The following is a 23,039-nucleotide window of genomic DNA, read 5'->3' on the forward strand; positions in this document are numbered from 1 at the left end:
TTTCAGTGGTTGGTTAATGTTGTTTACGCAAACAAAATAGTTCTGTTGCAACGGAAGATTGCATTTGTGTTTTTTTCCCCTTCTTCTTTGTTTACTCCAGAATAACTTCACGGGGTTCTTTTAGTCCTTGACTCGTAACACGGATCAAGAGGATTGCGTGGTGCTTCCGTAGAGTTGTCTGTGTAAGCAGGAGGATAAAACAAGCACCGCTCACCTGTTGTTGTTGTTGCTGCCGTTGTTGTTGAGGTACAACTTAAGGAGTCACTTGCTCTTTTTAAAAAGCCTTTTATTCATCCAGGTAAAGTTTATGCACTTCTCTCACTAACACCCTAATTTATACTCACACAGCTCTTCAGTTTCCTGCCTGACAGCTTACTGCAGCCAATCATCTTTTAACGTTGACCACTCAGACATATTTATATTTAGAGGTAACTGTAAACGCCTTGCTTAAGGGCAACTTGCCATTGTTGTTCAGGCAAGACTTTCTCAACAGTCCGAGGTGTTGAACTTGTGACCTTCAAGTGACAAGCCGACCTCTCGTACCTCTGGCAGCGTTCTGTCTTTTCCCCCGGCCCTTCTGTGTCTCTCTTGGACATTTTCGCTCTAGAAACAGTCAGCCCTGCTGCAGCTTTAAAACATTCACGCTAGATCGCAGCCTACCCATAAGCCCCACATATGCAAATGAATCCGCGTAATAGGCAGCGCGATAGGTTTGCCCCAGGGGCCATGTGATCAAAGTGGATCTCCTCCCTGTTAAGTGGCAGACCGCTCGTCATCTGGATACGGCCAGATTAGTGCCTCGTGAAGAGACGCAGCGTTGCACGTATGCACATTTTCATTTTCATCTGGAATTTTAAGAAGGTGGTTTGGAAGTTGTTACTTTATGTAATGCTTTCTCCCGCAAGATAGAGAAAAGGAAGACTCCCAGCCCCATAACTGCCCCCCCTTCCACCTCCCCACACACACACACACACACACACACACACACACACACACAACACCCTCTTCCACCCTCCCTCACCTCTTTCTTTTTTGCTTAATGGCCGTCGTTTCTCAGCCCCCGTGCCTCTCCAGTTTTCATCACCTGACTGGCTCAAGGGGACAGAGCTGGCTGTTTGTGTCACTGCAGAGTCTGTCGGCAGCTCACACATCTGCGCAAATTTCATCAGGATAATGAGCCTGAGCTACTCTTCCAGGCGGCGGGCAGAGGAGCCAGCCTCTCTTTAAAAGCCCCTCTCCCTGATCATGCACACTCACACACACACACACACACATGTATATGCATAAGCAGCACATGCACACACACAAAACAACCATCACCACCACCAAACAATCACCATTTCAGAGAGATGGAATTACAGCGCGTTCTTATGCTCGAACCAAGTGTCGGCGTGTAAATTGGGCTGGTGCATGATTTGTTTTTAAAAAGGCAGGTGCAGTGTGTGTGTGTGTGTGTGTGTGTGTGTGTGTGTGTGTGTGTGTGTGTGTATGTAAAAATACCATTGCAGTCCTGAGTCTGGCAGGAAGGCCAATGATCAGGAGTTAAGTGATAACTAGCAAATGATGTCATGTGCAGTCAAGCTCAGGTTGAATGTCATGTCAAAGCAATTTCATTGACATAGCCCAAAATAAAAAAAAATAAAAAAAATCTATGATAAGATATGCTTCAATGAGCTTTACTGTACAGTCTCTACAACATGCAGCACCCACTGTCCTTAAACCCTGGATTTAGAAACAACTTCGCAAAGAGGAGAGAAACCAGGTTTATGAGCGGGTCTTAGCAGGTGAAAGTGTTTTGGTCGGAGTAGATGATGTCACTTTTAGCTCCACACAGGCCGCAGTCTGTAGTAGGTGCCTGAATGGCTACAGTAAATCGCTAGCATTGCTTGGAGGCTCTATTTTAACCTGATAGCATAACAGTATTATACTTCTTACTTTTTCACAGTCCATAAATATTAACATGGTGACAATAAGGACAGATTGCAAAAAAAATAAAAAAAATACAGAATCGAATTTGGTTAAGTAGATTCATACTCCATAATCTGAGATGTGTAGGTGGTAGAATCATTGGGATCCACCGCCTTTCACTCTCATGAAGTAACTCACACTCAATCAATAAATCAATGAATCAATGAATCAATGTACATCTATGGTCAAATACGACTGAATTACGACTCCAACAAGAATCAGAATCAGATTTATTTGCCAAGTATGCACAAACAAACAAGGAATTTGACTCCGGTTTATACACTCACTTGTACACACACATATATATTTAAAAAGATGTACAGAATGAGGACAGCAACAACTGAGCAATAACATAATAATACAACAGAGAACGCACAAGTACAAATGAAATGAAGGTGGTCAGTTAGTGCAAATAAACAATGAGATAAATAATACATACTGGATAAATAAATATATGTACAGTATGTATGTATGTATGTATTATTTACAGCAGGGTTGTGTTGTAATATCTAGAAATGAAATTATTCAATGATGAGGAAGTGGGTGATATGATATAGATGGTTATTGACAATGTATGACAGATTCAGGTGTTCAACAGAGTGACGGCCTGTGGGAAGAAACTGTTCTTGTGTCTTGTTGTGTTGACGTACAGAGTTCTGTAGCGCCTACCACAGGGGAGAAGTGAGAACAAGGTGTTGTGTGGAGTGTGATGGGGCAGCGGTGATGTTTGCTGCCTGTTTCTTGACTCTGGAGGTGTATAAGTCCTGGATGGAGAGCAGTTTAGCACCAATGATTCCTTCTGCAGTATTGTCCTTTTAAGTCACACACACACACACACACACACACACACACACACACACACACACACACACAAGTACCTTTGGCTCCCTTTTCACCCAACCTATGTATCCATCTCACCCGTGTCTCCCCAGGAGAGGCACACCTCTGCTCTAGTGCCACCATCAGGCCAACATTTCCAACTGCACATTAAAAAGTATCACACGCTCATAGGTATAGTGCTGTGACATTTATTGATCACATTCATGCTCCCCGCTGGGTGAACCCGTTCTTTTTTTGGACAATCCATGAGCTCTTTGCTCTTTTGTCTCCTCAGGCCAAGATTTTAACTTTGGTTAAAAAAAATACCCCACAATCCAAAAAACACATAACCATTAAGTTTACAGAGCGGACTTTGTGCCACTGAGGCAATATACTATCTTTTTAAAAATAATATTTAATGATCCCACTGCCTTTTCTCTGGACCTGACCTCAGGACAAACTTAACTACAATGTTACCAGGAATACCAAAATCACGAGTGCACTATTTTATTCAGTATTTTGGGGAATAATGAACATTGTAGGCTCAAGGTGTCTCCAGCAGGGGTTTTAGCTGGATTTTACTCTTGTATATTTATCTTGCCAGGCATCTAATTGTGTATCTTTATTTGCACCAGCAACCCACTGGTCAGATAGTCGCTGGCAGAGGTTTCGTGTGAGAGAGGCAGAGCAGTCTAGTGCCTCTGTTTCCTCCATTCACTACCATTTGGCCGAAAGGTCAGATGGGCTATTTCAGAAATGCCCCCAGTGAAAATCAATGGGCAAATCGCAGAGCTCAGTTCCTGTTTGTTGTTGTTGTTAGTGGTGGGTCTGTGTGTTCTGTCTGTTCCATCACTGAGGCAGGAGGCCAGGCAATGCCTAATCATTGAGAGTGAGAGAATGAGAGAGAGAGAGAGAGAGAGAGAGAGAGAGAGAGAGAGAGAGAGAGACAGTGGGAACGAGACAGAGAGACAGAGACAAAGAGATGGAGAGGAAAGGAGACTTGGGGGGGGAGGAGGGAGAGAGAGATAGAGAGGGAGTTAAGGCCAGTGGAGATACATCACGATGTCAGACACACAGACACACTGCAGCCACAGATTCATCATCGCAGCTGCGTCTGCAGGCACAAGTGGACGCAGGAAACGAGTGAACTGGGGGAAGAGGTGTGGAGAGAGGGCAAGAGAAGAGGGTTGAAGGAAGAGGGGAAAGACAAATTGGTTACTACAGCTGGCCAAAATCTGGCCAAAAGCACCTGTTAAGGTCTGTTCAGCTGGACAGCCAAACCATGCCAGACCGAGAACACTGATGTTTCCACCTTATGGCACGACTCATGTTGGTTGGCTAATCACATGCTATTGCTTCCCACGGTGACGCTGATTGGATAAATCAGTCTGAGGTCACAAATATTACAAACCCACAATGCAAATGATTCTACTGATGAGCAGCTACAGGTGAATGAGAGCTGGTACTTTGAGGACGAAAACGAATCAGCTGCACTAATCGACACCTTAGCTCAGTGGCTTAGTACAACTTGGCTTATTGTGAAGGGCAGTGTCAGTAGTGGTGGTGTATTTGTCTCCCTTCACCCCCTCTGAAAAAACATTTGATCATAATCTACTCCGAGCCAAATGTATTTCATAGAATATGTCATACATCAAAGTTCATGATACACAGAGCAATAGCGGTAAGGTTTGTGGTGAGTTTTCTTAGGAACTTTCTAAACTAGCAGTGTGATGAAAATGTTGTGGCCAAAAGTAGGAGGTTCACTTCTTTTCCATAAACTGTGGTATTTTATTCCGACTATCCTGACTGTATTTTAAAGTGACTGATTGAGATGAAATGACGTGACAGCACCACAAAGTTGTGGTTCATGGTCACTGACTTAAACCCCTACACTACCAGGGGGCCATGTTAGGTTTCTTCATAACAGTAAGACATTAACCACACTTTAATGCCAAGATTTTGTGGCCCTGGCCTGTCGATTTAATGTCTGAAAACTATAAATTACTCAGAACTGGTTTATGGTATATGCATCATTGGAAAATTCAATTTAAAACAACAACAAAGGGACATAAAACCATGAGATCACTATTGGTTGAGATGAGACAGGACTCCTGATGAACCGAGAGAGAAAGCAACAAGTGGACCGAGTAGTAAAGCTGGACGTGGATGCACATTTTTTAGTCTTTAATTCCCGTTCTCTTATTCTGAGTCAAGAGGACAAGTCCGTGGTGTGAGTGAGTGTAACAGGATGTTGCTGGAAAGCAGCGTGGAGTGTAGCCGAGCATCCCTGGACAGATAAAGGTTAAAAAATGGTTAACACAGTCTGTCTCCAACTGATGGTCCAATCACTGCCAGACCTTTAGATGGTGTGGGAGGGGGTCCATGCTCTTCTCCTTCTCCTCCTCCTCTCCTCCTCTCCTCCTCTCCTCTCCTCTCCTCTCCTCTCCTCTCCTCTCCTCTCCTCTCCTCTCCTCTCCTCTCCTCTCCTCTCCTCTCCTCTCCTCTCCTCTCTATTCTCTTCCCATTCTTCCACATTACCATTCCCTCGCAGCAACACTCCACTCCTTGCTCACAGTGATTCCAGAAGACTTGTGTGAAACCCAGAGCTGTCCAATGGGATTCTCAGAGGTTTTTGTTAGAATAATTTTCCTCAAATATTTTTCTTCTTCAGGCATTGAGAGATTTTCTTCCCATTTTGATGCAGCAGCAGTGCTTGAAATGTCTTCAACCTCTACCGAATTAATTCTGCCCAAGCTCAACTTTGTGAACCCTTTGTGGCTGCCAATTAAAAGCCCGCCGTTATGTCCTTCCTTGCCGTACAAACATGTATGTTAAATCCTATGAATCAAATTGGACAAATATTCATGTGACATTATGCACAAGCCTGGTCAAATTAAGCATGTTAAGCCTCACAGCTCACATAATACACACACATAGTTCACATTCATGTCCGTGTTATTTAAATCACAACCCTTTGCTCAGCCGGTGTGCACCAGGCCTTAATGCACACATAACATGTTTCTTGATTGGCCTGGCATCCTCCACAAGTGACCAGGTCACGGAAAGACTGGAATCCGCCCACACTGTAAGCCCCGTCAGCCAGAGCCTCACACTTCTCCAGAGAGGAGAGGCTCTTGTATGTCAGAGGACAATGTAGCAGACCCTTAGTTTTTATTAGGCCAGTTATATCTGCAAGTTCATAGGCTCCCATCCTCTGGCCCTCCACAAACTGCTCTGCTCAAAGAGGCGCTCTTCCCCATAAGGCTGGCCCCGGGGCAAAAGCCTGCTACCCTCCTCCATGTTCTCTCCCTTTTCTGTACTGACTTTCAAAGAGAATTCCTGCTGTTTTGTGTGTCCCACTTCATAGTTGTTATATTCTTGTCTTCTGGCCTCACAGATACACAATACCTAATAGATGTAGAGCAGCAAGCTTTCATGGTCAGCAGGCAGGACTACTGTGAGGAGAAGAACATTTCTTTTTCTTTTTTTTTGTCTTTTTAAACAAAAATCTAAATTAGGTTATGCCTTAGTTTAGCAGGTGTCCTTTAATTTAATACAACTTAAACTGGATGTTAATGTTTTGGAAGATTATACAAGATGTTGATGTGAATAATTTAATTATCGCTTAAGAAAGGTCTGTTTTGTAGGTCCACAAGATGCGCGGGCTACTAAAACAGTACACTGTAACCCTATTTTTATTTGTTGCTTTGTTGTCGGTAGTCTCAACTTCAGTTTTTTTCTTCACCTCAAGACATATTACAAGAAAAAAAAATAGAAGCGGGCTTTAAAAGTACCTTTGGTGTTCCTGTGTGTTTTCGAATATTACAAAGTGCTGTAATGAGAAGGAAAACAACAAAAAAAGGAGATTTTTTTGCCTCAGAGGGAGATAGCGACTCGTTCTCCTTGCTGTACAAGCCTGTAGGTTCACTTTTCTCTTTGTGCGCTGGAGCACTCCTTGGGACTCGAGCGACAGGGGAATTGGGCATGCTGAGCTATGCTGGTGGCGAGGTGCCAGCCTCCTGTGCCTGGGATATAAGTGAGAGGGAGGCAGGAGGCAGGACATGTTTCAATTAGGCAACAAACACCATGCACACAGAGGATAACAGAAAAGAAGAAGAAGAAAAAAATCTCACCCTCACCAGTCAACTTATCCCTTCTGACCTCTCCCAAAAACACACTTCCCTGAACCGACCAACCCCATCTTTTCATTCAAAAATCTGAGGTGTCATTTCTGTGGAATTCATATGGGAAGGACAGTAGTGAGGTCTTTGTGGGGTGATGCTAAGTGTGCCAGCTCGGCCTGCATGTTTCCATTAGATTGTCATGTTGGCTAATTAGAGAGCGGCAGCATGATTCACCTTGTTAATTAGGAGGACTTGCACACCATGTGCCTGGGGGCGGTGTGGGGAAGAGGAGCCCAGCCTCAGAGCCTGCTAGTCGCTTGCTGCCTATGAAGATTCCCCTTCTCATCTACCTTCCTTTCACTCCTTTTTTTTTGATTTGGAAATGAATAAATCATTGAGATCGTCCTCTCTCGGAGTGTGAATATCTGAGTTCTCATCTTTTCCTGGATGCAAATTAGGCGTGATCAATAGAAGGTGACGAGCGGCGAATCTAAATGTTAAAAAAAGAGAGAGAGAAACAGGGAGAGAGAAGACTGCTAGACGAAGCACGGCTGCATGGAATGAGACAAAGCGAGAGAACATTTAAAGTAGGAAATTTTCCCTTAGATAAGCAGTATTTTTAATGATCACCACTCTCCCCCCGTCGCTCCGGTGTGACACTGTCAGAATCTGCTTAACACTGATTTCTGGCTCCTTCATTAAACACTCTTCTCTGCCAAAATGTGTAGCACAAATGTTATTATTTATAAAAATAATACTGACTCCGAAGAAGAGCCATGGAGTCTTTTAGACACATTCAATTTATCCACACATTTCACACAGGCTCCCTCCCTCTGCACGGTTTAATTCTTGCAAATAAGTTGCAGATGAAGAGGAACCATAGGGTCATGATAGTGACACTCATATAATGACCTTAGCTCCAGGGACGGCTGAGGGCTCTGAATAATTGGTCCTTGGCCCTGGAAACACTTCTGACATACACAGCTTCAGAGGAAATGGAGCACTCTGAGCCAAGACTATTAGCTCATGCATGTATTTTGAATTAATCTCCGTAGGTAAAATAATACAATCACAAACAGACTTACTGAAATATTTTTGGAGATATATGGGTTGAAAAAGGTGATGAAACAGAATTTATGAGCATTTTTTATGTCTCTCTTTTAAAGACTTTTTAAATACCGACTGATTTGTGATGTGTTTTTCAAGATGATTGGTATCGGTACAGAAACCAGTGCAGCTATATACTGGTCTAAATGTGCCTTGAAACTACTGGAAGAATCTTTCCACATGACTCAGTATACCATACATCAACTAATTTAATATATATGTGTATATACTGTGTGTGTGTGTCCATTTGTAATCAATATTCAATATTGAATATTTTAGCTTGAGGAACACTTCCATATGTAATTATTGTTATTCTGCGGATGAGGTCATACATGTCTCTTTCCAGCCTTAGCACAAAGGCTTGCCTGCATTAGCAGGTCGAGGCTGAACTCATCTTTTTGTAGCATCTGAGTGCAGATGGAGAAGTGAAACCTGATTGGTTAGTGCAAATGGCTCTTCTCCCTGCAGCAAACTAACTGCCAGGCACTTCACATGAAGAAAGGCCTCAAGATGCAGCTCACAGATGCTCTCGTAATGTTGGCCATGTGGGTGTCAGGTGAATGAGATCCATGGGTAACAGACATGCATAAAACATGTAAAATGTCAACACACTCATGTTAAGTAGTAGGAAACTTACACAAGAGAATATGAACTGTTATAGATATCAGTGACTGAAAATAGTCTTTGAGATGAGTACAGTAAGAGAAAATCATGTTTGAGTAAAAATGTCATTGACTAATTCCACATGGCCTCGTTCATGAAACGTTTGATTTTTAACTTAACACCCAAACTAAGAAATGCTGTTGATTCAGTCATATTTTTATGCATATTTGTATTTTGTGTATAGTTCTAAGTTACAACATGAGGTATTGCATTTAGTCTATACAGCCATAGCCACATAGTGCAAAGTTTCAACTTATAAATAGTAACATGCTAACGCTAATTAAGAAACAAACCAAAATGGTGACCATGATAAACATTATGCCTGTTTATTATCATATGATTTATTTTGTCATTTTATTAGCATTTTAGTCTCATATAGGTTATAGGCTTAAAGCTAATATTCAATGTAGAGGAAACAATAAGTGAATTTCAAATACTGGCATCAATGTGTTTTCATAATCAACATTGTGCATTATGGAGACTAATTGCTGTAGCCCTCTTGGCTTTAGCTAAATATTTGCTGATGTGTAAGCTAATAGTCCGCCTGCATGCAGCCAACAAGCAAACAAATGTGTCATTGTGACAACAGGGTGGCATTAAAACCTCCTTGTATGTCATGTTTTTGATAATAAAAGGTTCTGTGGCATACAATCTATTGATGCTGTTTTTAGTTTGTTGACAGAAACATATCAGGTGTCAGTAAATGTGGAAAAACAACATGAAACAAATAACCTGGCTGGACTTGAACAAGCACAGCAGTCTCCCGAGAAGGTTCCCCTCAGAGTTTGACCGTACGGCTTTCTATCCTTACATATGCATATGTATACAGCTCAGCCTATAGACTGGCAGTACGAAGTTTAGAGCCATGACAGGGGATTTGATTTCCACTGGAGCCACCAACCCTTATTTAAAATGTATGGACAAATGAACGCCTTCACCAAGGTAGCATATGTCATGTCTACATACTGAGAAGCTCCCTGCTGTGTCTTATTGGACCAAGGCTGGCTAGGGGGAGGGTAGGAGACAGGCCAACTCAAAAAAACCGTGGTCTGGCTTTTATGCTGTGGTCTTTGCAGGGCAAAGAGCCCTTTAGCTTCCTTCACAGCCCTCTAGCTGCTTGTGACGTCAAGCAGAGCGTGTTCTGCTCTACCAAGGACATCTGTCTGTAAGCGTCTGGGGGGCCAGGAGCAGCCCCTCAGGCCAGGGGGAGGGAGGGAGGGAGAGAGTGAGAAAGGGAGAGAAAAGCTTTTGTTAAAAACAGCAGAGATGGAGAATGGCAGGTTGGCCATCATGGCTCCTGCAGCTCATCCTCCTCTTCACTCCGAGCATAAGATCGCTCTGAGGTTCTTGCTGTATTTTGGACATTTTTGCATCATGAGAGAACATACTGCTCTTTATTCTGTGTTGAGAACAAGGACTGCTATTTCTTATTTAGGCCTTGACAGACATTTTCACCGATCTATCAAGGGTACAGAGCTTGAAGTTATACTTCTGAATAATTCAAGATGTGGGAAACAGGTGACGACAGAAAGCAATAGTGAGACAGCCAAATGGATCTAACAATTTTCACTTCCACAATTTGTTTGTAATACTGTACACAAAGACAAGGCATGCATAGACCACCCATTTGTTCTTATGCGAAAAATGGGGCAATCTAATTTGAGGTGGGCTGCTATTATTTCTCCTTCTGAGAAATGGATTTACATTGTATTTGTATCTAGTGAACATAATCTGCATTGAAATGAAGGAGCAGGGTCCATAAGACAAAAACAGACATTAGTAATGCAACATTATTTAACTTTAATTTTATTCAGATAGACCTTTTATTTGTTAGCAGCAGCTATACTGATTCAGATGGTGCTTTTTAAAATTTCTGATAAATATTGACATCCTCTATCTTTAAACTAGAGGTTTTAGTTTTGTTTGAATATTAATTTGTAGGAGTTTTTCCAAGTCCATGACACCAGTAGTCTGATGAATACATGTTATTTAGCATCTGGATTGATTTTTCAAGCATATGAAGAATGTTTCCTTCGGTTTCATAGGTAAGATGCAGTATTTTTTGTGGTCGGTTCCAGGTAATGATAACGGGATTTTTTTTTACTGTCATAAAACACTGGGTGAAGTCATCATAGTGTTAACTGATATGCACTTAGCAGGGCAGTCAACATCTGTTGTGGAGCTTTGTGCAACTGCGACAAGTGTTTCCCCAGAGATGTACTTATTGGTATTCCCATACACGTCCCATTTCACCACACCGGCCATAACATAATCACACTGTGCTTTTTGCATCAAGATTAAATCCTTTTTGTAACAAAGCTGTAGATTGATTCTGTGTGTATCTTGAAAATGTTCTACATCTCCTGACCTTTGCTAATAATTTGGCTTGACAAATCCCAGTTCGCTGCTTCAAAAGGGCATACATGCAGACTGGAAGCACTGGTATTTATACGACTTTAGAACAGCAGATATTTATGTGGTACCATTGATCGGATCTGGCAAATGTATGCATCCTGCCAGCTGGCTGTTCTTCCAGTTTGGGTTTAATCGCCATTGTGACCTTTGCAGTTTTGGGAGGTTGTTGCTGACAGGATAATCTGCAAAGTAAAGGGAGAGTCGTATTCTCATGGGTCACACTTTTGATTTCCATGTCTGTCTCAATGAGATCTAACTATGTCAAAGAGGTGTTCTGCAGTATTCAATTTTACTTATCTGTGCAATCATGACTATTTCCAAACAAACAGCATCAGAGAAACAGCAGCAACACATAGAAATGCACCAGGAGATTGATGGCTTTCCTGACACAAGAGCTGATCAACAACAAAAAATACATTACAGAGTGAAAGACCAGGCAACAGGGAGTGGCACCGATAGTTTATGTTAACAGTAATCTAGGGACTGAAAGAGTTTGAAGCCAACATCCACATTCCTGCATTCTGCTCCCACTCCCCCATAACATTTGAACACCTGTGTGTGTGTCTAGATGAATGCACTTTATGTGAATGTTTGAACTGAATGATAATTGTAAAATAAAAAATAAAAACTCCTAAGAGAAAACAAATGTATCCGAGCCTGGCCCAACTCTGGCTTGGATCAGCTGGCAGTCATCAAAGGAAAGGCGGTAGACTCGGCATAGTGGCACCAGATTGAGATCAGAAATCAGTCTCCCAGTGTCATGGTGGACCTCTGTACTGACAGGAAACGCAGACTGGAGGGTTGCAGATGGTAAAATGAAGTCTTCATTTATCATACAGTCATAAATCTGAAAATGCAGGCAGTTGCTGTGGGCGCTGGGAGCCCATGCCTGGTGCCAACTGCCAGGCAGAGATCATCCCGGTGCCATCAGTGAGATAGCGGACTTCTCTTTCTCTCTCTTCCTCTCTCTCTGTTGCTCTCTCAGGGCCTGGAGAGATTTGTGTGTTGTTTGTGGTGAGGCCTAATAAGGTTAGCATTGATAACATTAATGCTACATTTGCCATCTCCGCCCTGTTTGCCACGTCCAGTTGTGATCCTCAGTTTCTGACTGCATTTGAACACAGTGTTAAGAGCCCAACTCAGCACTCCCTGAATTCACTTCTTGGCTTCCTGTCCACGTCATTACCTAGTATTTGTTTTAGCGACGGTATCTCTATTTTCACTACTATCCATTTAAAAAACAAGAGAGTGGAATTTAGATATTCAGCCGGTTGGTACTGACTGCTATTATTTTCCCTACTTTGTGTTGTCAGCGTGTTTGGATCTTTCAACAGTTCCGCCGTGCTAAATGTGAAGTGGCAACACCCTAAAGGGCATGCCTTGCCAGCGGGGTTTTAGGAGAAAAATCAGAGCCAAGTGCATGCACATTTTAGATCAGACTTTGTACACCAAAACAACCTTTTACAGTGCACCATCTGAAAGTAACGGGAAATTTTCCCCTGATCAGAAACCATGCATACATGCTGCACACAAACACCAGCGCCCAGCGAACACATGCTGAGAGATAACATAAAAGAACATGAAAGACATGAAAGCGCACATTGATTGTCCCTGTTCGCTTCAACCCAGGCCTCTCTTCCCCAGCGGGCAGGCATGCAGGCAAGCTGGTGGGTAGGCATTCCCTGTGCTGTGGCCAAGATTGATAGACACGTGTGTGAGTGTGTGTGTGTGCGTGCGTGTGTGGGTCTGTGTGGGTCTGTGTATTGTGTTTGCATGTTGGAGGGAGTGTTGACACCCTCTGTGCCATGGCCTCAGGCTCTCACACATCCACCCAATAGAAAGGGCAGCTCCAAGCAACGCTGGGTTCCCCCTCAGCCCTGAGGCCAGACATGACATTACCTTAGGCAGTGCCTCCCTACAACCTCCCCTATATATATCACAAACTGCAAAAATCACAATCGGACCTTGTGACTACACACACGCATGCACACACACACTTCGACAGAAGCTTTGTTAATGGCTGAAAACAGGCTTCCATTTTGTTCAGCTGAGAAGAGCCTACACAGTTCATTTTCAGACAGACATAAGGACACAGCAGGTTTTCGTTTCTCCTGTACTCGCTTTATATTTTCACTTTGACATTTGGTCCTACTTTTGCATTCACTCTGCCAGATTCATAAACAATATGTACACTGTTTCCTGTACTTAAATTGGTATTTTTAACAAAAAAAATGAGTGCAATGAGTTTGTGCACGCCTAACGCATTCTCTCCCCCAGTAGTACATACAGTGGTAATATTTACTAATCTTATTTACTTAAATTTAGTGAGGCACGTTTCACAGTTGGTGAAATTCTTCCTTGTCTTTCTTCTCTGTTCCTGATAAACCTGTGGAAATGAGGCTCTTTCACGTGCACCTATTTTCTCGATTAGTTGGGTTGACAAAGCTGAATCTTGTGTACACAACATAGCTTTAAAATTCTTACTAAAGATTGTGTATGAATTACTGCATATCTGGTTTTGTGCTTACACCAAGTTTTAATGACAAATGTACCCAGTTTTGCACATCTGGTCCCACATCCTGCTGCAGGGCTTTTAAATTGGACCGTTTTGGTTACAAATGTTCCTTAAATTGAAACCAAAGTGATCTAAAATTCAAATCTTGTGTTTCTTGTTTCACTTGTGTGGCTTTAAATAACTGTCATAGTGCCTCTTAATTTGGTTAAGATATTCAGAGAGAGGAGAAAGTGATGTTTTAAAGTTTGAAACCATCAGTGCTGTCAAGTAGAAATGTTAAATTAAAACAGGTTCTGTATCACACATGGTTAAATTTGGTGTGGATTTTTGTTGGATGTTTGTTTCATGCAGATAAATGCACTGTAATCCCCAAAGCCAACACGTATCAGATTACACATGTAACACATACAAATTCCCACTTCTGTTAGCTGGTGGTGGCACGTTGGTGTTACTGGTGCGCATTGATACCTTACACGTGATGTATTTTCTAATTCAAAGAGATGCATGTGGGTTACATAGCCACACGTAGAGTAGAGGGTTATTTTCTTATCTTTGTGTTCTTGTGTCATCACTAGATGCAGCAACAGGAACTGGCGCAGATGAGGCAGCGAGATGCCAACCTTACAGCACTAGCTGCCATTGGACCCCGCAAAAAACGCAAAGTGGATTCACCAGGCGCCACCCCATCAGGGACCGAGGTAAGAAGCAGATTGGCTGTAATGTTTTGGCTAAATTGATGTCTACTCTTGACAACAAACGCAGTCTTGCAGTCACTATACTATGCAAGAGAACATGTTTTATTTTTCCCGTGGCTTCAGAGAAAAGCAGGGTTCACATGTAATAAGGATAATTCTGCAAGTCATCAAAATTGACTTTCTTCAAAGAATACAGTGATCAATTTTTTTTTTTTTTCATGCATTATATTTTTGTGTAGGCAGTGTTCAGTGGTAATTCTTCTTCCTGTGTCATCGCTGACTGTGAGTTCAAACATGGAGGGGTTGTAGATGGTATGCAAGAAATGACTCACTGGACACTCACTATTTTATTGATCTACACTTCTCAAGTGTTCATAGATGAAGGTTACAGTTGCCAAAAACGTAATAGCCAATAGAGCTCTCTGACATTACGAACCTATATGCAGTGACCGACTTTGTTCTCAGGACAGATGATCGTAACCCACAGCCGTTGCAGTGCAATATGACACTAGTTTTGGAGATTCGTAATGAAAATATGACATATGAGAGTATCCCAATAACAGTTATCCCTCGTAATCCTTTTGTTCTAAGCCAAGGACAAAAAGGGATTTTTGTTGTAATGTGATCATAATGACAATGGCAAATGGATTAGTGATTATTTGGCCATTGAGAGTTGTTCAAGTAAAAGTCTAATAGTATCCAAGTTCAAGTTTAGTATTAAGAACCTTTGAGAACACAAAACCACAAATTAGGAACAGTAATTCATTGATGGGAGAAGGGTTGAGATGGTTTCCGGCAGTAGTTGCACAACCACAGTATTAGACATCAGCCTTTCCAAAAAAAAAACACTGAAACAAGAGTTTTCCAAGTTTTACTTCACTGTGGGTGATGTAAATGGACTGGGTAATGGGTCACCATCATCCTACATTAAAACATTTTACTGTGTGAAAGCATAGAAATGAATGATAATTCAGATTAGATGAACCAGATGCCTTGGCTTCATTTTATTATTTATTATAATCATATTTATGTGCTCATATTTATATTTTGCCCAGTTGCCTTAGGTTCCTGACTGAGCGAGAATTCAGTTTCAGTTTGTAGGCCTATGTACATCAGAAGTGGCTTTGGTGAGGGAGCTGTGAAATGCATTATTGGTAATGCATTATTTGGCCAGCGACACAGCGCACAGCCCTCTGAACGATGTTCTCATGTTTATACTTCTTAAAAGTGGATGAAGACAAACAAATCTGCAATCTCCAATCAGAGTCTTGAGCCATTACCTTTCTCGAGGCACCAGGGAGTGGGTTTGTTTAGTGGAAAAAGGTTCTTTGTTGGTCTCCGTTTTGCCTGAGGCTTCAGTTGTAGAGCCATTGTATCCATGATACCACACATCCTTTTTCGTGCTTAACCAGTTTAGCATTAGCCAGGTTTAAGAATGTGTCTAATAAGCGACTGTCTGCAATCAGAGTCAGTAAACGTGACAGAGGGTGGCAGGAAACACCAGTGAATGTTACAGGCAACGCGGTGACATACTCCCATGTGACTGGCCCAGTCTGCTCTTAATTAAGCTGAACTCTGTTATTATAAGACACGTCTCCTGTTTGAGGTTCCATAAGCAGTTGCTTCAGTATCATATTTCTCCGGCACAGTGTCATACGTGAAGTCACGCACAGTTGCTGTACCAAGTCACATTTTCCTTCAGGCAGGAGAAACATTTGAATACCACATATTCATCTGTAAATATGATGAATCTAAAATAGGCTGAATTTTGAATGTCAATTGGTCATTTTAATAACCTACTTATCGAGTTGCATCTTCACATCCTTCGCTTAGCAGCAATATGCTGCAGAGGAGCATAGTAATGCACCCGGTAAAAAAAGCATAAATAACAAAATAAAAGCATTACTTCTGGTCCTTGAGTGCAGTGCCAACCTCTTTCAGAATGTTTTACCCTGATGGGTATTAGCCTGCGACCTTCTGCTGCATTCAAAAAAGCTCTCTCAAACTGCTTTCCCAAATGCAGTTATACAACATAAACATGAATATACATTATGCTCGGGTTGTTGTCTTTTTTCCCCTGTTTTTTTTTTTTTAATGTCCTGTTCATGTTTAATTAGAGGGGTATAAAGAAGTGAAGTCACAGTGTGCGCTCCCCCCCCCCTCTCTGGAGTGATTGCACAGGGGGCGGAGGAGGAATCTTAACTTATTTTCACTTCGTTTTCACCTCCTCACATTTCTTCATTTCACATGGGCTGGAAGCGCCGGCGGCGTTCTCTTTCCCTTCTCCAGAGCAAAGTGAATGTGACTTTTCTAAGGGGGTCACAGGATGCCTGGAGGCCTGTGGGTGTTACTGGACTGTTGCCTGCTCTTAGCTTCACTGAGGGGCTTGTCATAGATTTCATCTCCACAGAAATGAGCCGGGGGGCCCTGGCCAGGAGCACAAGCAGCCAACGTTATGAAGGGCCCATGCTGATTATTTCCCTCTGACATCGCATCCTGAGCTTTCCGCATTAATCCCAGACAAAGGCAGCCCTTCAGTGCTGTGCCAGAGCTCAAATTAGGAGCCAGATAATGGCCTTGTTGAGATCCTGCTCTGTTCACCGAGAGGCAGAACTCCCGTTGAAATCCTCCTCCTCAATATTCCTCCTCTCCCACATGTTCTTTACCTCGTCAGAACACCTTTCCGCCGTGTTCGGACTGTGACGGAATTCAGGTGACACAATTTCGCTCCATTCCCCCGAACCCAACCCCCACACCTCCCCACTCCCCATTCGCCCACCTTTAATTTGATGGTGGCTTGGCCGGGCTTTGGCTTGTGCCTGGATGTGGATCGCCACGGGCTGTGAAACTGATAGCCAGTCAAGACTGGAGTGTCTGTCTCCAGCCTGATCTAGTCTGCGGGAGGGAACAAAGGGGGCCTTACAGGGCTCCGCAGGGTGGATTAGTTCCAAGGAGCCAATGGCAGGGGCTGCTGGCTGGCTCCCTGGAAGGGGGCCTGCTGTGGCCCCAGCAGTGGGTCACTGCACAGGCGCACACACAACTCCAAAACACACACACAAACACACAACCCCCCACTCCCCCCCAGCTCAGTAGCCCCAATCATACAGCCTTTACCCCCCCACCCCCCATCAGAACGCATATGCCTTTGAAGGGCAACACAAAAGTCAAGGGTGAGCTACCTTGAAGAAGGTGGAGGGATGAGGAGCTGGGATAAAGGGCAGCTGAAGGTGGATGGGAATATGATGAAGGCACAAATGACCTTTGACCTTTACATCTTAGCTTGAAGACGTGGACACTTAGACTTTTTAGTATAGTATAGTTTTTGCTTTTATTGGTTAGTATAGTATAGAGAGACAGAAAATGGGGAGACAGAGAGAGGGGGAATGACATGCAGTAAAGGGCCACCTCGAACCGGGGCCGACTGTCGCCTCTGTATATGGGGCGCCTGCTCTACCAACTGCGCCATACGATGCCCCAGACATTGAGACTTTTAATGCCTGATTAATAAGTGTTGAGCTATTGACAAAGCAAATCTTTGGGTACATGTCTTGGGAACCAAAACCACTTGTGCGTCTACATTCAAAAGAACACAAAGGCTGATTTTTCTTTAATTCTTTGGGTGTATTTAGCAACGCAACTGTCAGCACGTGTACAGCACTGCTGCAGCTGAGCAGCATCTGCAGTTACAAGTGGTGACTGGCTGTAGGTAGACTATGTAACATCTCCCATCCTTTGCTCCTCTCCTGCCACGTCAGTATTTGTGTATGGTATGTAGAGGAGATAAAGATGGGTTTTAGCTCAGTGTGTCAGGGACGGGATACAGTTTGTCAAATAGAGCTTTATTCACAATGACTGTTCCATCACACCCTCTGCATTCAGTCCTTTCACACTTTTAACATGATTTGACTGTTACTGCTCACTGTTTCATTTCCCCCCATTGATTTTTTGCGTGTTATGATCTCCCTCTCTACACATTTGGTGCGTCTTGACTAAATTGTGTTGCTACAGTAGCTTATGAAAGACAGATAGAGACACATCTAAGGTTTCGCATTGAAGGTTCCGCGATGTAAAAATTGCCTCGACGCACAATGTCCTGCAGTGTTAAACATGCTCAGAGCTTTGAAACATCCTTGACACATTTATGAGCACAGAGTTATCATCCAGGCACTTAGGCCATTTATCACATCAAAGGGAGCGCTTTGTTTGTTGACGTAAAAACGACAATAGCAGCTGAATTGCCCTGGTTTGTACAACCGCACTGCCTTTCTCCTATCTGCTTCGACCAGGCGCAATGCAAGGGACAAAGGTAGGCGAGCGATTTAATAGTGAGCACAGTCTATTTTTCCATTTGAATTCATTTCACCTTCTTTCTTTGAGGCTGTAGATCAGAAAGAAGGAGTGAGGCAATAGAGTGAGAGGCATGGGGAGAGAGGGGGAAAAAGCACAAGGAAAACTGATGCCCTTTCCTCCAGCTAAATTAACAGGAATCACGTGGAAAACAATCTGAGTCTCCAATGAAGGAGGGAGGGGGGGGACCATTAAAATTAGCCCCAAGCTATGGACTGCACCCAATATCACTAAAGCTGCACTCACTACAGATGTGGAGGCTGGCTTACAGGCAAACTATGCTCTGTTCTATAGCTACAATTAAAATCAACCTCGCTGCCAAAAAATAGGAGGGGGAAAGAGGGGGTAGAAAGGCAGACATGGAACATCAAAGACAGATTGAAATGTGTAGTCAGTAATAAGAGTGGTCTCCAAGCCCTGAGGTTCTCCACGGTCCCCTTGTTAATGAGAAATTTTGACCTCTGGTTTGTAAGTTAAACTTGTAATCTCGGTTAATGAAGTAAATCAATCCCAACTCGGGAGTGTTCAGTGTCTCTCCCTTTGCCTTCTCCCCGCCAACCTCCCCTCTGTCCTTCTCTCTTGTGCTTTTTCTCCTTCTCCCTCTCCTTTTCCTCCTCCTCTTCCTGCGTCCCTCCCAATGTGCCGCCTGGGAGTAAAACGGCCAGGTCTTCAACCAGACAAACAGGAAACTCGCAGACCACGAGGGTTCCGGAGCCAGAGGGGGGGCGTAAGGACTCAGAGGACTAGGACCAACCAGGCTGTTTGGTTAAGAAGAAGATGGCCAACTGAACGCTAGGAGAAGGGATAGGAGGAGGAAACCACCCCTCTTCCTCTTCCTCCTACTCCTCCTCCTACTCCTCCTCCTCCTCCTCCTCCTCGTCTCCTCTTCCTTTCCATCTCTTACCCATCTCTACCCAGAGTCTGTTGGGAATTGTATTTGGTTAGAAAGTCATGGTTGTTGGTTCAGTGGCAGCAATGTGTGAGTACACAATACTCATTACAGCGTCCTCCTCCACAACGTCTCTCTCTTCTCTCCATGTCCAATGCACATGCACAGTGGGCACTGTAAGTGGAAAAGACACCTCACTTAACCATCCTTTTTTTTTAGTTTCCTTCAATATGTGGAGCTCCACTTTTTCTAAAACCATATGGAGGGTTCAGTGAAATCCACTGAGTGCACTGACATTAACCCCTGATTAACTGCTGTATTTACAAATGTATTTATTTGACCACTAAAGAGATGCAGGGTGGAATCACAAGTAGACTGAGATGACTTTAGCTTGACTTATATCAGGCTGTAATGGAGCATAAGGATTCCTGTGTGGGTTCCCCATCTATATAAACTACAAAAATATGATTATATGAGGGCACAGAGCGTGTGCTGGTGGTTTCACAATGTCAAGAATACTGTAATATTAGTTTGACTTCACGTTTCAAGGCAACTGTGTGTTTCGAGCGAGGACACAAAGGAGACAGAGGAGAGTCTTGGTTACAGGGGCTCTTTGGCCAGATGCCAATGCGTTCTTAGAGCTTTAACACAGTGCACTTTGCCAACTTTCCCTTCTCATGCACAATACAGAGCACAGTGTTAACCACTAGTGGTTATTGCACTATGCACTATAGGTTAAAGTATTTAAAATGCAACCATAACATTAGCATGAAAAGTTAAATACATTTATTTTTTCTTCAGTGGTGTGGAATTCATTCATGCATTTATTCACTTCCATTATACTGAAACAGCTTGTACAAAATATGAAAGAACAGAATTTGAGGAAATTCTTGCTTAACATAACATTACATTACATTACATTACAGTGACATTTTACTCTATTTTACATATTATAATCATATACAGTAAGATAATGAAAGACACACAACTTAACACATTACTACAACTCCAGCACAGTGTAATATATGTTACAAACATTAATCAGTATTATTTGTTATCTCTATTAACTGATTGCAATCCCAAAAGGAAATAAAGCCATAGACCATATTGATGAAGGAATCCCTTTGGCAAGACCTGGATAGTTGAACTGTGGAGTACATGATAAGAGTTTTGATAAGCTAACTGTATGTGGCAAATAATGGTTCGTTGAAGAGGCAAGTCAAGTCAAGACAGGATATTAAACTAGAAACCAAATGTGTCAGCATCAGTGTGACACGAGAGGGAACGACACACACAAGGTGGTGGGCTGAGCTTGATATGTTTATATTCATGTAACAAGACCCAGGAACCTCAGACCAGCATGTTGCTTCTACTTTCTCTGTCCACTTTGCTCTTGACCCTTCACATGAACTGAAATATGTAAAGACTGAGGGAGCATAAGGTTTATATAACACAAAATGTAACTGAGCTTTACTCCTTCTTCCACCACCCAGGTTGTTCACACAGAAATCAAACACTTTCTGTGGAATTGTAATTCACCGATTCTGTAAGGTTATATTATATGGATGGATTATGCACTAATACAAAAGGATATTGATGAAGCTTTTTGACCTGATGGTGCTCCGTCTAAACTAGAAAATCAATCTGCATCACTGAAATAAATCTCAAGTGGTTGGAACCATTTTTGTAAAACATTAAATTATTTCTTGGCTTTTCATGCATATAGTATCTAAATGGGATCTGGGCTTGTTATCTCATAAGCCTAACATCCAGGAATAAGCTTGGGACTACTTTATATTTTTCCCCTCATAATTTAAGTTACCTGGTTTTACAAAAAACTGTGTGAAAACCTTATTTCTTTCCTGTTAGAGTTCCCACCTGGAAATGATAGTGTTTGTGTTTGCACTGTTGGCTACTTAACTTAATGTCTTTGACAGTCTGATGGTGTTCAGTCCAGGTTTTAAATGTGGACCCCAGGAAGACTAGCGGTACTCTAGAGCACAGCTAATGGGGATCCGAACAAATAAAACAATAAAACAGTCCATGGTGGCGTTGTGGCCTACACTGTGGTCTATGGTTTCAACCTCGGGCTCTGAGTCTGGTAAACCTATCTAGGACAGGTCAAGCCACAAGAATGCAAGACTTCAGAATAAGAAAAAAAAAGAATTATTTTCAGTGAATGAAGAAATTATTTTAGCTATAGTTGATGAAGACATTTAAAACAAGTCCTAAATAAACCTTACATTTATATATGTACATAAATGTACACATTAGTATTAACACTGTAATCTTTCTATTTAGATAAGAAGCTTCTGTATATCCATATTCATGGCAAAGTACTGATCCCCCTCATTTCTGCCTTTAAAACTTTGCCCTGAAATAATGGTTAAATATACAGTTTTGACAACAAAGTTGAGCCCCAGGCACTTAAAAGATACCCATCTTAAAGAAATTAATTACCTCCCTTGTTAATCTTGATATAATTAAATTTCTGAAGAATGAAATTTGCTGCCCCCCACCACCACCACCACCACTACCACCACCCTCCTCCGCCTTAATGCTATGGAGGCGGGTCGATAATGGCTGGCTCTCTAGCTAGCCTCCTGGCCAGGGACATGGGGACAGCCTAACATCCTGGGCCCCATGCTGTGCTGCACCGCACTGTGGAAACCCACTCTCCTCATCCTACGCCTTCACCACTCATAGGGATCGGCAGAGAAAACGCCTCGATCGCTGCTTTTTCATTCAACGCTGGCTTGTGCTTCTTTCTTTCCTGGAGGAGATGGGAACTCTGGGCCTCTAAGTTCTTATTCTTAACACGTGACAATGTTGTCGAACAACTTGAGAGTTTTAGAGCGCGGGCGCTGCTAATGAAGTCGTCAACACGGAGCCTCTGAAACTTACATGGTGGAGCCCTGGAGAGCCCGCAGAATTTTTTTTTTCTGATATGGCTCACTTAAGAAACTCCTCTTTCTTTGTGTGACTTACTGTTGTTATTTATAGGACCTCCTGCGATGCTCTTAGATATAACCCTGACTTCTTTCAGGGAGCAGTGCATTTTCTTGTCACTATGTGTTTAAGTTTGTTTTGCTTCAACTTGAAGTTTTATGTCAGCTCCATTGTCAGCTGTCAAGGTTTGAGCCCGGGGAAAGAAAGGAGGAAAAAGCTGGAAAAGATCTTTCATTAGGTGCTGGCAGGGGGGCAGAAGAATGCCAAGGAGGGTGGATGAGAGGTGGTAATATGTATAGAGTAGGCAAAATACTACAACTAGATGGCAGAAATGCCAACATAGAGCGTAGTTTGAGTTTTCCAGAATCTGATTCAGGGCTTTTCTCGGTGGAGGTGTGTATCATGCATCCTGTGAGCAGCACTTCTCTGCTTAATACTCAACACTAAATAATTGAGCACCATCTGTACATTGACTACATCATTGCTGATCTCTTGCAGTTTGCATTAAAAAAGGAGAGAGAGAGATTATATCAATGTAATGTACACAT

At 42.7% G+C, this 23,039-nt stretch overlaps 1 protein-coding gene across 3 annotated transcripts in view; it reads left to right on the top strand.

The window, feature by feature from the left end:
- LOC146989924 (transcription initiation factor TFIID subunit 4) overlaps positions 1–23,039 on the top strand; it is an 80,212-nt gene that overhangs the window by 43,067 nt on the left and 14,106 nt on the right. For all 3 annotated transcript variants that reach the window (XM_085766211.1, XM_085766203.1, XM_085766217.1), the window contains one exon: positions 14,187–14,309. In XM_085766211.1, the coding sequence (XP_085622337.1) occupies positions 14,187–14,309 (123 nt within the window). The remainder of the gene's footprint in view (positions 1–14,186; positions 14,310–23,039) is intronic.

This window comes from Trachurus japonicus, chromosome 3 (assembly GCF_045865225.1).
Source record: "Trachurus japonicus isolate A0001 chromosome 3, Traja_1.0".
Classification (NCBI taxonomy): domain Eukaryota; kingdom Metazoa; phylum Chordata; class Actinopteri; order Carangiformes; family Carangidae; genus Trachurus; species Trachurus japonicus.